General features: G+C 37.7%; 1 protein-coding gene across 1 annotated transcript in view; it reads right to left on the reverse strand.

The window, feature by feature from the left end:
• Positions 1-5,394: 5,394 nt before the first annotated feature.
• Positions 5,395-17,479, reverse strand: part of LOC145683686 (uncharacterized) — a 32,958-nt gene continuing 20,873 nt past the window's right edge. Inside the window, exon 2 of the mRNA XM_081755043.1 lies at positions 5,395-6,356. Within this exon, the coding sequence (XP_081611169.1) occupies positions 5,629-6,356 (728 nt within the window). The 3' untranslated portion in view covers positions 5,395-5,628. The remainder of the gene's footprint in view (positions 6,357-17,479) is intronic.

Raw genomic sequence — 17,479 nt, forward strand, 5'->3', positions numbered from 1 at the left:
ACCTCAAATTCCTTTTTACAGTTCGTTTCACCGATAACGGACGATGTGTGTGTGTGTGTGTGTGTGTGTACGTATGTATGTATATTTACAACCGCTGCTGATAGGAAAACGAATTGTCTTTATTTTTCAATCGGTAATTTGACCGAGCCTTTCCTTTGCAATAGTTGTAATTTTACATTTTATTTATTTATTTATTTCGGTAACCAAAGTACCAACGTACATTCAGAAGACGAAAGATTGAGCTCTGGGATTTTAACCGTCTTGGTGAAGAAAAGAAAATCTCGGATAAGTCGTAAAATTCCTAGATAACCCCTCCAAAACTGGAACAGCTGGGAATCCTAGGCGGACGACCGGACGTACCCGTTCTATGCAAGATGTGATCAAAAAAGTGCGGGAAATGGATTTGCCCAGTGCCTTCTATCGACTAGTAAGTCCGGTAGTCTAAACCTTTGGTACAGTCAGTATCGAGTGCGTGAGCTGTGACATGTTAGTTGGCTTCCAAGCAAGAAGAGTGAGGACATGTTAAGAGTATCTGTCGCGCGACAATATTAAGTTTTGTTCTAAGCTGCAAAGAAATGGCGAAAAAGCTCACGAAATGTCAAAATCAGTGTATGGCGATGACGTGGCGGCACTGAACACCGTTTATAAATGGTATGAGCGATTTAAAAGCGGCAAAGGAGTTAGTTGAAAATAACCAATGATCGAGACGTCCTTCGACGTCAAAAACAGATTTTTAAAAAAATGCAAAAAGTGACACAAATGATTTGTTCAAACAGCGAATGAGTATTCGAAACAACTATCTCATATGGGTCCGTGAAAAGCATTTTAACCACCGATTAAATCGGCAAATGTCTTCCTTCTTCACCACGAAAACGCGCCGTGCCACACCTTGCTTCTATCGAAGAGATTTTGGCCATGAAAAAGTGTTCCTATCTGTCTAAATCCCCCTTACTCACCAGATTTAGTACCATGCGACTTTTGACTCTTCCCAAAAATTAAAACAGTGTTTAAATGAAAACGTTTTGACACCACTTCTGACATTGAGAGAGCGACGACAGAGCAGCCGAACGCCCTTCCGAAAGAAGACTTCCAGAAATTCTCCCATGGGTTCATCGTTGGGATAATTGTATTGGTAGCCAAGGACAGTACTTTGAAATAGATTAAATCGAAGTACATGTGAGCCTGTTACTTTATTTCTAATAAAATGATTGACTCTACATTTCTATCACATCTCTTAATGTGCTTCCCGTACACTTATGTATGACATAATTTTGGGTGTCAAAAATGGGAAAGAAACTGCTGAGCGTTAGTTTCTGCTTTATACAGTATCTGTGCTGAGCATGGGCCGTCGACGGGGAGAGGAGCAGGGGGACCGGGACCCCTCTGGCTCACGAAAATATGTACGTAAAATAGCAAATAACGCATATTAAATACCAGAAATACCAGACCAGCAACCATGAAGATGCCCCCCCCTCCTCTAGAAAATTTTCTTCGGATTCCTCTGGTGCTGAGAAAGAAAATTAAATTCTAATTGAATTCTCCTTGCTATATCACAGGATGCTACTTCTCAATTCAAGTTACCCCAGAATTGTCCTACAATGCTAATTCAGGAAAGTTCTCGCTTTTTCTTGATTATTAACCCGGAACTACGCGTATTAACAATTCGTGTAAACGTCAAGCTAGTTAGTTTAAATCCTGGAAATGCATCTATATAAATACAGGAAACACTAGAGGTTCGTTATTATATTTCTTGTTATAAATATGCATATCCTTTACGGTATCTGAGTTTTTTTTTTTTTTTTTAAGCTCGTTGTTAATTGTGTAATGTTTCTAACAGTGCTGACGTCACATGCACTCATTTGTTTCTCATTAACTGTATAAAATAAGAGGATATACCACTCTAAAACAAAGCTTAAGAGCTTGTTATGTTTCTCAAAGCTCTGAAACTGATTATCTTTTTCTCTTTTCCTCAACGAAAAACATTAAACTTTCTCTTGCAAGGGTTCATGGCCACTAGACGCCAATCATGTCACGAATTTCCCCAGAATTTCATTATCTGAACTTTATTCTTTTCTTTTTCTGTCTTTCTTTCTTTTTTCACTTTTTATGTTTTTTTGGATCAAGATGATAAAAACATAAACTTGATCTTAACCTTGGCATATTGCAAAAGACAGATACCCTTATAATGAACTAAAATCCCTCATTTCTACACTGTATTGCTTTTTTAAAACCTGTTTTCTCCAGAAAGAATGAAGCCAACTTCCGATTTGCCTATGTTTGTTTTTACTTCGCCATAATCCCTATGGAACACTTTACCGGATGTTACGTAACTGAATGGATACACGTGTAAGAAACAGGTGTCCGTTAAAAAGATCTTATGCGAAGTTCTACTCATTGAACTCGGCATGCATTTCCTTGTCTCTGTGGGGGCGCGGTGGCTCAGTGGTATAGCGTTCAACTCCGGTGCTTGGGGTCCCTGGTTCGATCCCAGCTCGCGCCGTGAGGACTTTGTAGGGGACAAACACCGTGCTCGTGGGTTTTCTCGGGGTTCTCCCGTTTCCTCCCACTTTCTTCATTACACCATTTCATTCATTTCTAATAAATACCGTCTCCTTTAGCCTAACCGGCATAACCATGGGACGTAAAACTGAAAGATTTCATTTCATTTTTTCCTAGTCTCTGTCTGCAGGAAGGGGGGGGGGGAACGGTGGCTCCGTAGTAGAGTGTTTATCTCTGATGCGTGCGGTCCTTGGTTCGATCTCTGGCGAAGTAAACTTTGGTAGACAATCTCGTGTCTGTGGGTTTTCTCCAGGTGCTCCCAATTTCCTCCCTCACTCTCATTCTACTGATTATTCCATCATCGTTCACTTGTCTTTATCATCCGTCTCCCTTAGCTTAACAAGGGCATAAACGTTGGACGTTAAATTGAAAGATATAAAATTTAATTCTCCGTCTGTACACTGTGAAAAATGAGATGTTGAAATAACACAAAATGACTACTACCACTTTAGCATTCTACTTGTGTGTTAATTCAACACAAAGATTTTTTTTTACGTTTACCCGCTTAAAGGGTTGTGCCCTTTCTTCGGGAGCAGCACAAAGTTTTTTTTTGGTAGTGGTAAAGGGTTAGGGATTAGGGAAATTCTTTATTCATCATTTAATTTCAAAGAATATTTCTAACCCTAGCCATTAGAGGGTTACGCCCTCTCTTTGGCACAGATTTTAGTACACAGTTATTTAAAGAATTTGTTGATGGTCTATGTGAAAATATCAAAAACAAAAATTAATAATAAAAAAAATCTAAACACAAGATTAGTGCAAATATTAAATATGAGTGCAGAAAATAACACATATAAAAGTGATGCAGCTAGGAAACTTTATTTTTTTTTAAATTTTTATTTTATTTTTTTTTACTGTTTAAGAAAGAGTATATAGGCATTGAGGTGCTTTATGAAATAAATATCATGACGGTGAAAGATGAGATGCAGTGCGTGCACGCCACAATCACAAAACACATTGTTAAGAAGACAAATGCAGATTAGTTCTTCTGTCTCGGGGCGGCTCGAGACTGATGGCAACATGGGGAAAGCCCAGCTTTAGTGTTGAAATTATACATGGTGCATAGATGGAAACAAATGAGGGAGATGATCACCAATATGATAAATATGGAAGATATCGCGCTCGTCGGCGGTAGGATGCTCAATATTAAGATACAGCGTAATAAGTATATTTAATGGCGTGTGCAAATACTTATACGGAGCGTCAGTTTTAGCATCTGCTTGTAGGGTATCGAGAAGAAATGGGTGTGAAACTGGTAGACGAGAGTGTATATATTTCAAGCGGAGATCGGCGAGATGTTGAGTAAGTTGAGGAAAGTTAATGTGCTCATAAGTCAGAAAGTTTGGATATGGCAGCCTGATACGATGTGCAAGTCGAATGGCATGACGCTCTAGTATTGACAAACGGTCATAGAACTTCGTGCGAGCGTTGCACCAAGCAATGTGTCCAAAAGTTAAGATAGGTCGAAGAAACAGCACAAAGACATAGCCTTCCGAGCATATCAAAAATAACTAGTTACTACCCGAGAGAATTTGCATTCGTATTTATTGTTTAATATGAGCAAAGCTTTACGAAATATCTTTGGCACTTCTGCCAAATAACGAATAATGTTCTATGTTTTCAGTAATCGGTCACAATAATATTGTTGTAAACCTTTAAATCATTTGACAACAGTTACACAGATAGCTGTGCTTCCATCTGTTTTCTTTATCTGTTATTCTTGTGTCTTAGCATATATGAATATAAGATGGCAGAGATTGCTGCCTGTGTTACTGTTGTCAGACAATTCAGAGGTTTACAACAATATTATTGTGTCCGATTACTAAAAACATAGAACATTATTCGTTACTTGGCAGAAGTGCCAAAGATATTTCGTAGAGCTTTGCTCATATTAAACGATAAATACCAATGCATATTCTCCCAGGTAGTAACTAGTTATTTTTGATATGCTCGGAAGGCGATGTCTGTGCTTTAAAACCTCATAGCCCATACATGTGTTCCACCTCTTACTGAAATTAAATTTAAGTCCCTCCCGAAGAGATTACGTTATCGTCTGCGGAAAACAGTTGAAAAAAAAATTTTAAAAAAATTAAAAAATCTATGCTGAGCCCGAAGAAAGGGCACAACCCTTTAACCGGGATGACGGACAAAAAAAATCTGTGCTGATTACCGAAGAAAGGGCGCAACCCTTTGAACGGGTAAACGTTAAAAAAAAATCTTTGTGCTGAATTAACACACAAGTAAGACGCGAAAGTGGAAGTCATTTTGTGTTACTTCAACACCTCATTTTTTTTTTACAGTGTATGCTTATTCCACGATCATTTTTTTAAAATGTATCCGATTTTAGTGAAATAGTGAGTGGTTTTCATGCAGCTTATGCAATAAGCTTATTGGAAACATGAAGTTGAAAATTAATTAAGAATAAGGCATAAAAAAAGAATAAAAGTAACATCAAGTTGTAAGTTCTCGTAAACCTGGTAGATATATCATGATGACAAGGTTTAGAATTTTTAGGGGCTTTTTTTTTTTTTGTAACAGTTGCCCTGTTACACATTAATTATTTACGCATTTATTTGATATTCAAAGTTATAAATTATCTATTTCATATGGTTTTTAAATAGCATATTAATCTTCTATTTTATTTTTTTCTATTCTATTTTATTTATAGGATAAACAAGTTTGAGATTAATTTAATTTCTACAGTTTTGTTTTCGTGAGAAATTACCCAGAATGAATATCTTTTTAATATATTTTAAAACAAATTGAAACAAAGCAATTTTAAGTGACGTAAAGCTATTCTAACCTCGACAATCGATAGTAAAAAGTTCTATTGCATCACTATTTATGAAATGATTTATTTTTGTTTATGCTTTCTCATATAAACAAAGCTGGCACATTCACACCTTCGATTTCTCGCTCGGTACTCTTTTTTTTAATATATTCCTTAATTGAATTGAAACAAATACTGATTTCAAATGATGTAATGCTAATCTAATCTTAATCATTGACAGTAAATAGTCCTTTTGCTACATTATTCATGAAATTGTCTTTGTTTGTTTGTTTGTTTGTTTAGTTTTGTTTACGTCTTCTCACATAGACAAGACTGGCACATCCACGTCTTCGATTTCGTCCTTGACAAGCTGGTCTTCGCTGAACTCGTGTTGAACGATTTGGAACGTAACTGTGTCCAAACCCTGTCCCACTGCTTTGACTGAAGGAATTACTGCTTGAACCTGATGCTGACAGTCCTCCTGAAGAGATGCTGGCCGCATTGCTGGCTGCCGAAGCTGCCGAAGAACCTCCAAGTCCTGCCGAAAATGAATGACTTTGGCTCGCTGCTTGGCTTGCGGCTACACCAGGACCAACTCCAAATCCACCTGCGTAGCTGGACGCTTGGCTTGCAGATGATGAACCCGATATGCCACCTGGACCTACGTTCACCGAGAACGATTGACTTGCCGAATGACTATTTGAAGAACCTCCCAAGCCTCCACCTAGACTCGAACTGTGGCTTGCTGAGAAAGTAGCTGAAACGCCATTAGGCCCAGCATTGATACTGTGACCGAAACTTCCTCCCACTCCATTTGTAGGTCCTCCACCCCCTCCAGTGCCGAAATTAAAACTTTTACCCTGAGGTTTACCTTCTCCTCGCTTAGCTTTTGGTAAGGTATCATTTGACAAGGGCTTAGTTGAATTCTTCAGAGGTGGAGTAAATAATATTGCTTTAATTCCTTGGAATATGATGTTAGAAACTTCATCCGATTCAGATGATGATTCTTCAGACGATGTGCTGTCGTCTGGAAAGAAACAATAAAAGAGTGAATAAGTAAAATTATTTATTTCAAATATTCATGATCAGCTTATGCAATAACAATTAATTCAAATAAAGATGATTCTCGTACTTCGCTTTAAAGTTTTCTTCAGTGGCGTATCTAGAAGGTAAACCCACTGGGGGGACCAACCAGAACCCACACTGTGATAGGTATATCATGAGTTTACTCTAAACTTTCAAACATATATAAACAATAACTTAAATAATTCTTGTCACAAAAAATGGAGGCCTAGGCCCCTCGACACTGGGCTAGAACCGCCTCTGGTTTTCTTTCAAATCGGCTTTAATGGGTTGGTTTGATTCATTTCTTTTTAAATCTATTGAAATTTGCTTGAAATAATGTAATTCCGAGAACAACTACGATAACTCAGAAAAAGCCCTCGTGGCTTTCCAAAAAGAGAGAAGTTTCCCAAAAGTTTTTTATATTCCGCGGAAAAATGGTTTTAGGTATGCATTCTTTTGCATTGTTTATTTTTTAAAATTTGTTTCCAATACATTGAAGTAGTAGTAGTAGTAGTATGCAAACAAATTTTACTTCGTTTATAAACATAAAGAGGATGATTAGACACTTTCAGGCTTACCCGAAACACATCGTTATCAACTCTGACACATGATACCCAGCCTTCTCAGTTTTTACCTTCTCAGCAAAACTTGCTACCTCAACTTCAAATAGATTCCCTGTACTCGGTTCATGGTTGCCGTCAATTATGCTCACAGTTGCCGTCAATTTCGGGTCACTTTCCTTTGTGGCAAACGGACACTAATCCTTACAAAACGTTCTTTTCCTTTGAATAATAATAATAATAATAATAATAATAATAATAATAATAATAATAATAATAATAATAATAATAATAATAATAATAATAATAATAATAATAATAATCGCAAAAATGGTCCTTCTCTTTTTTTCTTGGTACAAAAGGAAATAGGACACCCGGAACAAATCATAAATTTTGCTGTGTTGTAGAAGTGAGGGAAGGTGTTTTTTTAAACCATCAACAAAAATTCAAATTTCTCGAAATTGGATTTCATTTCCTTCGTGAAAATGAAATTATCATATTACATAATTTATAACTTACTAATTACTTATGTAATTTTAAGTTACGGATGATGATTTCTTTTTTGAAAGGGCAAATATTAACAAGGACTTTAACAACAAATCACTAGAATCACGTTCGTTATACTATTCTATCCTATACTATACTATACTCTATAAGTTATAAACTATAACTAATAAGAATCGAAGATGGTGGAGTTATTCAACTTCAATTAATGAAATAATTAGTTTAGTTCATTTATTCAACTTAGTGTTATTTGCAACTAAGCGTTGTAAGGAAATTTTGAGGCCATTGTAACTAATTAGTTGCCTTCTTAGTCAAGAGAAAAACATATCGCATTTGGTCTCTTGATTTGGAAATACTCGCATAGAAATATTGTCAATGTTATTACAAGAAATGAGATTACTATGAGTTGTTAATAATCAAGGCTAACGATTGTTTCTTCTTATTCCAGACACAGCACCTTTGATCACATTCTCTCAATGTTGCTAAGCCGCACTGTTGCCACACTTGGTACAATTGTACCAAATTCAGCCCTTTTTATCATTCAACGGCCCGTTGGTACCACGCTGGCATTTTCAGCCCCTTTTGTGAAAAATTTGGTACAATTCTACCAAGTTCAGCACCATTTAACAAGTACTTGTCACATTTTTAAAAATGTCAGTAAGACTCTTCCTACATCTCTTTCTTGTGATGTCTTTCAGGGAAGGTTTTAGGACCCTGGACCGGTTTTACATTTTTTACAAATGTCAGAATACCTTATATTCTTCTTACATTCTACTATCCTTCTTCGCTCATGAAATAAAAGAGAATAAGTGCAATAATTTATATTTTAATGTTTTATTATAATGTACTGTTTACACACGAACTCGGAGATGATTGATTTGTTCCTACTTTTATGTAGTTTTCATATATGTTCATAACACGATTTTGGTGTATTGGTCACTTTGAAATAGAGGCGCGTTTGATTTCCTTACAATACATACCGAAGGTGATAATTGTTTTCCCCTTTAATTTGCGGCCTCTGTTATACTTTCTACGTGTGGGAAAAATTTCATTTACTTCCACGGTTGTTCGGGATCCTCTTGGATATTTTTAAAAAGAACACTTTCTTTATTTGAACTCTTGGAAGAGGGAGCAAGTGTTCTATAACTTTACCTCTTTTAGTTTCGTGTTATAGAGTCATGTACTATAACACTGATACAGGATAATGACTTCAGCCCTTTTTGTTTCAATTTGGTACTATTTTTCAGCCCACTCCAGAGCTTGGACTGTGGCAACACTGGGCGTAGTGGAACAGCAGTGTCCAGTGGCTGCAGCAGACGGAGGTAGTGTAAAATGTTGGTGCGCGGTTATGTGGAGTGAGTGTGACGGCAGTGGCTACTGTGTTAGGTGTGTCGCGTGGGACAGTGTCGAAGGTGAAGACGGTCTACACAACACACGGAAAAACCACATCGGGGAAGCGGAGCAGTGGGCGAAAGAAAATCATGAGTGACAGGTCACGCCGGGTATTAAAGCGCATCACTGTTGCCACACTTGGTACAATTGTACCAAATTCAGCCCTTTTCGTCATTCATCGGCCCGTTGGTACCACGCTGGCATTTTCAGCCCCTTTTGTAAAAAAAGTTGGTACAATTCTACCCAATTCAGCACCATTTAACAAATACTTGTCACATTTTCAAAAGTGTCAGTAATACTTTTCCTACATCTCACGTTACTCATACTGTGTGATGTCATGAGGAGCGAACTCTGAGATGATTGATTTGTTTCTCGTTTTTATATATATATCTATATTCATATATGGCCATAATACCGTTTTGATTTATGGTCACTTTGAAATAGAGGCGCGTTTGATTTCCTTGCAATACATACCGAAGATGATAACTGTTTTCTCTTTTAATTTGCGGCCTCTGCTATACTTCCTAAGTGCGAGAAAAGTTTCATCTACTTCCACGGTTGTTTGGGATCCTCCCAGTGGCGTAGCAATAGGGTAGACAGGGTAGGCATCGACTACGGACGCAGGATGTTTCGGTATATTAGGGGGAGCCCCAAGTTTTTAATAAAAAAGGAACAAATTATATAAACGGAGCCCCAAGTTTTTGTAGTCTTCATTTTCAAACATGGCAAGAATAAAAATTCTTTCCCCCTCTCTCATAGTTTATTACATTTGGGTATCAAATTATTGGCATTATTGTAAACTCGTCGAGGTTACAGCACTGCATGATTAAGAAATGAATCCTCCTGGTTATTAATTATTACCGTATTAATACGATAACAGTTCTATATTACATGTACTGGGCTTACTAACTATAAATGCAATTCCCCTGCGCAATACTTTCAACAATAACGACAAATTCTCCAAGCACCAAAGGTTGGGCAAACCGGGCAACTGCCCGGGACGCTAACGTCAGGGGCGTCCAAACGATCACCCCAAAAATATTTTTTCTAACATATTTTCTAACATCACTGTAATAAAATGTAAAATACAGAGGTTGTTCAGTCTACATTTGGCCAATTTCGACTTACTTAAAAATTTAGAAGAATCCATGACGCCAGGTCATAAGTGCTCGATGTGTTTCCCTTGGTTCCTAAAAATAGCCCGACAGCGTAATTTCCACTGTAATAGGCTTCTCTGAAGAACTGGGAGGGGAATCTTGTCCCATTATCTTTGCACAGTTTTCCAAAGTCCTTCCATAGTTGTCACACGCCGTTTTCCCAAAGCCCGCTTCAGCAATCCAAATCCACAATAGCCCATAGGACTAGCATCTGGAGGTTTAACAGGTACCTCATTGAAATGTATCACCTGTATCCACTTGCCTCCAACGTCTCCCTGTAGAATGCTAGGGACAATCGTGAGGTATGTTAGGAGGCCTTGTCCATGTGAATGCGCACCAGATTGGCGTCATTTCCGTACATTGTTGGAATCTCATGCTCGTAGATCGGCCGCATGATCTGCTCCTGAAAATACTGCGAATTTATTTTGCAGTTCTTCGCCACCCTACGGATCTTCAGTTTACCTCGGTAACAGTAGCCAGTAACGACATGAACCCTTTTGGGAGGGATGTTTTACAGACACGGACCCACCTTCTGAAGTTCTTGGCGCCTTTCTCTCGGTACATGATGGCTCTCGGTTTGCCACAGTCGGAAAGGTAAATCCATGCTTCATCGAGCGTTACGACGTACATCCACCTTTGTTTTGCCAGATGCCGTTCGTACAGCTTCCGGGCGTTACACTTTCGTTCCTTTTGGTGGGCATCCGTGGCCGCGAGCTTTCGTGACTTTTTCTAGCTTTAGTTCATGGCGTAACGTCCGGCTCACAGTCCCCAAAGACACGTCAAGACGATTATCCATACACCTTTGTGTTGGATTTTCTTGCATTGCCATTTTGCGAAATTTCCTCTGCACGGTGGAGGTGGCCTTGGTGTATTCCCGCTTCCTAGGCAACTTCGTTGGTGATCCAAATGGTGGAGCTTTGTTGCCCTTGTACTTTTTAATAACATTTTTTATTCCACTTAAACTGATGTTTCAATCATTTTTCTTACACTGTTTTCTAATGACAGAAACACTAAAGTGGGCGTCATAAAGAGCCGCAACATAGCCTTCTCAAAACCGGCTTAGTTTGGGCGGCATTTTGGTCACAGAGCGGAAACCCACACACTTGGAAACAAATTTAACACAACATTCACAACAACTGTCCTGTTTTGTGCGTTATTGTCGTCCGCGCGGAAAAACAACTCCGCTCCGTTCCCAGGAAGCTACTGCACAACACTGCATGACGCCACGAGCCAGGTCGGGTGAGTCCATTCTGCCCGAGAGGGGGAAGGAACGAAATCGGCCAAACGTAGGCTGAACAACCTCTGTATAGGCTAGGACGAGGTGAGGAGAAAGACTCATTGGCAGGGTGAAAATTTTGCCTTCGTCCGCTCCTGATGTTGACTGAGGTGACGTAGTGTTAAATGGATGAGGACAATACTGACCTATTTAGGCTCTAATCTCAACATTATTGGAGAGTAATAATTAGCCGATCTTCTTAAATAGCAATTGCAATATTACCTACAGTATTTTTGTAGACGTAATAACTTTTTTTTTTTGCAGTTAGCGAATGTTTAGGCCTGTTTTAGCGGAAAGAAAATTATCATGTTAGCAACACTGCCCAAAGCTAGTCAAATGTGGGATGTGGCCCATACGCGTATGTTACAGATGGACATACTTTGGTCTATAAAATGGGTGAGGGGCGCCACTAGATATTTTGCTTAGGGGCGCCAAAGGACATTTTTACGCAACTGGATCCTCCTATTTGGATGTTTTTTTTTAAATATTTTTTTTTTTATAAAGAGCACTTTCTTGATTTGGACTCTTGGAAGAGGGGGTAGTGTTGTAGAACTTTACCTCTTTTAGTTTCGTGTTATAGAGCCATGTATTACCCTGGTATAAAATAATGAATTCAGCCCTTTTTTGTTTCAATTTGGTACCATTTTTCAGCCCACTCCAGAGCGAGGATTGTGGCAACACTGCTAAGCCGTGAGAAAAATCTTCGACTTTAATGATTTGGAATGGGATAAAGGGAATTTTGCGTCGAAATTAACAACATATATGAGATTCTTCACTAAATGTATAACCTACAGCAACAAAATTCTTTAGAGCGAAAAACAGACATAATGAGCATGGTAGTGTTGTCAACTTTTAGTCAGATTTTTTTTCTTTGTTAACGGCAAAGTTCATGTTAGTGATGAGTGAATTAATCTTGTGATTCTTAAGTATCAACTACAATCTTAAAAATCAAAATTTGTGCTCTGGTATTTGAAAAAGAAGGTAACAAAACAATGAGCGAATGAAAGAAAGAAAGTCAAACATGAAACGAAGAAAAAAAATATTTCCAAAGGTTCCACATGAAACGTATGGAGAAGTTTTGTAGTATTATTCGGCTCAGTATAAGGTGATGATACATGTGTGTCATGGACTCATTGCATTTCTGAAAACAGAAAAAATAGGCCCCTATACTTGTTCTTAGAGATGCAAAAAAGCCGGCTTTTTTTGAATCGATAGTTTTTTTCACATAAAAAGCCGGCTTTTTTGAAAAAAAACCGAGAATTTTGGAAATTTTGGCTTTTTTCATTTTCATGATTTTTCTATCCAAATAGCTTTCTTATAGTATATTCTATATTTAGATAAGATTTCCACGACCTGAATGCCATATTTAGCTCTGTAATTCACCATCAAGATGGATGGAGCACATATTTTACGAATTAAAGCTAACGTGAAGAATGTAGTATTTGAGGGCAATTTTACAGGTTATTTAACTTTATTTTAACTTTTGAGTTATCGACATTTTTTCCTTCTTTAGGTCATTTTAGTTTGTCATCCGTGTTTCATTTCTAAGAGCTTAGTACTCCAGCTTCTAGTACGAAAGTTAAACTTACGTTTTTCTATATATCCGTCAAAGCATACGTTTTTCAATATGTCCATCAAACCGTATTTCCACATTTCTGTTATACTGTAGTTGTGCAATGATTTAGCAATAATTTTTCAGATACAACCTTGAATACCAATTTATACAAATAATCAATAGCGGATTTAAAAAGTACTTTGGGAGGGGTTTCTCTGATTGTTTCGTTTTCTAAAAAGTCCTAATTTTATTTGGGAGCAGCTTGAAGTTTATGAGTACAGGCATAACTAATATTTCGTTTCGTTTATATGTTTAGCAATAATCTTCCGGATACAACCTTGAAGATCATTTTATACTGAGAATCAGTGGCGAATTTAAAAAAGTGTTTTGGGAGGGGGTTTCTTACTACTAATGTTTAGTTTTTCTAAACATTCGTAATTTCTATTTGACGGGAGCTTAAAGTTTATGAGTAAAGGCATAACTAATAGATATTTCGTTCGTTTTAGACATTCCACAACTTTGGAGAACAGGCTTTAGTCCGAAAGACCGATCCTCTAACCTTCGCAAAACCGTCACTGCTGGTAATTAGTAATAATAACGATTTAAAAACAATAAGAAAGGAAGTCGGCCAACTCCTACATTCCTAGTCGGCCAGTACACGCACTATTTCTACATTCTCAGATGGAATGAAGGAAGGCTTTGTCAGAATGGTCGAATGCTGGGTTGAATCCCGGACTTCCCGATAGAAGCGCAAAAGCCAACCACTCAGTCACGTTTGTTGTGCAGTTGTATTTAGCTTAACTTAAATATATTCCGTAGTCTTTTTTTTTTTTTTTTTTTTTTTGTTCCGTAATGATATGTTGAATCCCTCTTGTTAAAAATTCAGAAAACTTGAGGACTGGGTAAACCGTGATGGTGGTCAAGGGCGCTCATGTTGTGGTTTCCAAGGAGGGGCAAGTATAAGCGACGTTTAAAAAATAGTTTCAAATTTTGCTGTAACTAATGTAAAAATCCTATTGGATTTTCAATATTCTGAAGTACATTTTCCTCTAGGGGGGGCAAGAGCCCCCTTAACCCCCCTGATGGGCGCCCTTGATGGTGGTTATAAAAAACTTGACTGTAGAATTTCAAGAATATACAGAACCATGTGCAGCCTTTAATTGTATCATACAAATCTAAGTATTTCTCTTATGTTTTATTTTAATTTTATTTTGTTTCAAAAAGAGGGTATGGAATATTTTGAAGTAAAAATACTACATACAATTTTGCTAGTTATTTGTGTATTTTTTGAAAGAAGTTTTTACTCTTAGGGTTGGCTCGTTTACACCAGCTGTTTTTTTATTAAATAACTGGTTTAAACTAAAAAAATTAAAAGAACAAAAAAATGCGAATCGTGTGAACTTCATGGTGACGTTTCACATGTCAAACCATCTGCATTAGTCTTATTTCCTTTTCACCTTTTAATCAAGGTGTCCCATGTTCAATTCTCGGTCGAACCACAACCCTTCTTTCATGTGTAAACCAAGTACTCTTTCGGATGTCACTTTAAGCGAAAGTCTTCTCCTTGATAACCTCGGTATTACGTAAGGATGTTAAGCCTAAACATACAAAACGAAACCAAATTATATATTTCTGCATGCCTGTTGTTTTATAAAGAAGCGAAGGTTGCTTAAATATATTGATTAAAATTGGTAAAATTTATCGATTGCCTACTTAGCTTCCAACATTAGCTTGGATTGGACTTTCAATGATACCAACATACTAAATTTGTAATTTAATACCTCAGTTTCAGAAAAATAAACACACTGCTGAACAAGACTGCTTATCGATTTAAAGCAGAATTTTGAAAAAAGCACAAAATTTCCCAAGCAAAAAAGCAAAGCAGAAAAAACCGAGTTTTTTCCAAAAAAGCCGGTTTTTTTACGAGCCCTTGCATCTCTTCTTGTTCTCGATTGACAAATAGTTGTTCACGAACTGTTCTGTATACGTAGAAGATGGCAATTTATTGATAATTCACCCTGAAATTGAAAGAAAGTAAGACAGGCCATGCTCAAGTTCTACTTCTATATGTTAATAATAATAATAATAATAATAATAATAATAATAATAATAATAATAATAATAATAATAATAATAATAATAATAATAATAATAATAATACAACGTGAGAAATTCAGAGGGAAAATGGGATATTTTGCCTCTTGAGATGAGATTTTATAGTGTTTCAGGTTCGCATCACTGCGTTCTCTTGCCACCAATACCCACAAGTAAATTCTGGTTGTAATAAGCTTTTTCATTATCCCTGTTCATTTTCTGAAGCCAAGTAAAAAAATCTCTCACACTCAGCCAGGCTCAGGTTTTACACTTGACTTCATTTTGAATTGTATTTCAATGGACACTTTATACTCCTATTTTCCTTGTATTTCAATATGTAATTTATATCCAGTTTTATTTCACTTTCATTCCAATTGTTTCTTTAAACGATTCTTCTTTTTGTTAAAGTTTTGTTTAATTTTCTTTGTTATATTTGTCTGATAATAAATGTGAAAATCAGGGGGCGGATCCAGGACGGACTTCTGGGAGGCGGGTGGTGGGTTGTAAAACTGTTACTAAGAGCTACTTTTAAGAGCTCCAATCCAGGGGAGCGATCGTGGCGATCGCCTGCGCCAGAACAGAAAACCTTCTTATTTTATATGTAAATAAAATCCATCCCAGAGTTTGGAGCTCTTAAAAGTAGCTCCAAGTAGCAATATCACAATCCCCCCTCAGAAGTCCGTCCTGGGTCCACCACTACTCCAAACTCTAAGATGGGTTTTATTTATATATAAAATAATAAAAAGGTTCCTCTACTGGGTGGGGGGCGATCGCACTGATCAACCTCCCTGTATCTGCCCCTGTTGAAAATAAGAAGCTTTTTGTACGAGGTGTGTACAGATGAAGTGTAAGGTCAAATTTTCAAGCTACATCATTCATTTCCCCCTTAATCAAACATAGTTTTATTGAAAAAAGTGTACTGTACAAATGTAGGCCTATATCGAGTTAGGAAGTTTTTTTTTGGGGGGGGGGGGCGGAGGATCCAGACCCGGTGGATTCTCCGTGGATTCGCCTCTGTGTCACACGTAAAACTACAGAATTCATATCATATCATGCTTGACTAAAGTAAGTTGTTCTCAACCGTTGTGTCGCGACAAACTGATGTATCGCGCAGTCCCATAAAGTGTTAATCAGAATGAATTTAGAGACAAATTGAAACAGTCAGCGCCTCCAACGTCAATAACAATTCTCTGGTACTACATAGAGCAGGAACGGATCCAGAGGGGGGGGGGCGGTCGGGGCGATTGCTCCCCCCAAAAGAGTAAAACTTTCTTATTTTATATGTATATAAATAAAACCCATTCCAAAGTTTGGAGCCCTTAAAAGTAACAGTATGACAATCCACCGCCCCCACCAGAAGTCGGTCCTGGATCCGCCCCTGACATAGAGTCATTACTTTTTAAGAACTTATAGTTTTATACTATTATCAGTGGCGTACGTCACAAGGAGGGCTTCGGGATTTTAACCCCGGAGCAAGATATTATGCGAAAATAAAGATTTACCACATAGGCAAGGGCGCCCATCAGGGAGGGCAAGGTGGGGCGCTCGCCCCCTAAGAGGAAATTGTACTTGGAAATATCGAAAACCCAATAGAACTTTTACATTAGTTACAGCAAAATTTAAAACTATATTTGAAACGTCGCTTATACTTTCCCTCCCTTGGAAATCACAACATGGGCGCCCTTGCACATAGGCTATATTTCCTGGAAGGAAATGGGATTGAATGTTTGACACCCGTTTGATGAAACGCTGCGTATTCCACTGTCGTAAAATTTATATAATTTTACTGTATCAAACAAGCGTGTCGCGATGTCATAAATGTACAGTAAAGGTGTCGCCAGTCAAAGAAGGTTGAGAATCACTGGACTAAGAAAAGCTATTTCCGATCTGCAACAGAAAGAACTTGAAATTGTATAACTACATGTCTGTAATAACAGTAAATCCTTGAAGGTATTTATGGTTCAACAATAATGATGGCGTAATATTATGAAGCATTTTCCTTCTTACGTCTTGTATACTTGAAGCAATAACTTGCGAATAAAGAACATAGCCTATGTATCGTGTATCTATTTTGCATCCGGTTAGTAAACATCGCATATCGTCTGCCACCTACACAGAGACCATTCCATTGAATGACCTTACCACTTCCTAATTCAGAATTGTTAACGACCAAGTCTTAAAGCGCTGGAAGGGTCCTTTTCCTTAGGATGCGTCAATCTTGTTTCAAAGAACACACCTTCTTCACACGTACTTCACATCAGCTGACAACTGGAACTAAGCTGAAATCAGCCACTATAAGTGCTAGCCACATGAAGGTAACTCATTGGATATACAATACATGTCACCTGCATGGCCATTGAGCAGTTTCTAACACGTGTCACGGGATTACAATGAAAAGCACTTGGTGTTTAATAAGGATTCGCTGATTCAAATGTTTTTCAGAATATGTGCGCGTAATACTGAACAGCAGTGACAACGCTATACGGCGACAGATTCTTCTAACCTCCTCGACTGTTCAATACATATGTTGGATTGTAGTGTAGATCA

Source organism: Thermobia domestica, chromosome 4, assembly GCF_964235325.1.
Source record: "Thermobia domestica chromosome 4, izTheDome1.hap1.1, whole genome shotgun sequence".
Taxonomy (NCBI): domain Eukaryota; kingdom Metazoa; phylum Arthropoda; class Insecta; order Zygentoma; family Lepismatidae; genus Thermobia; species Thermobia domestica.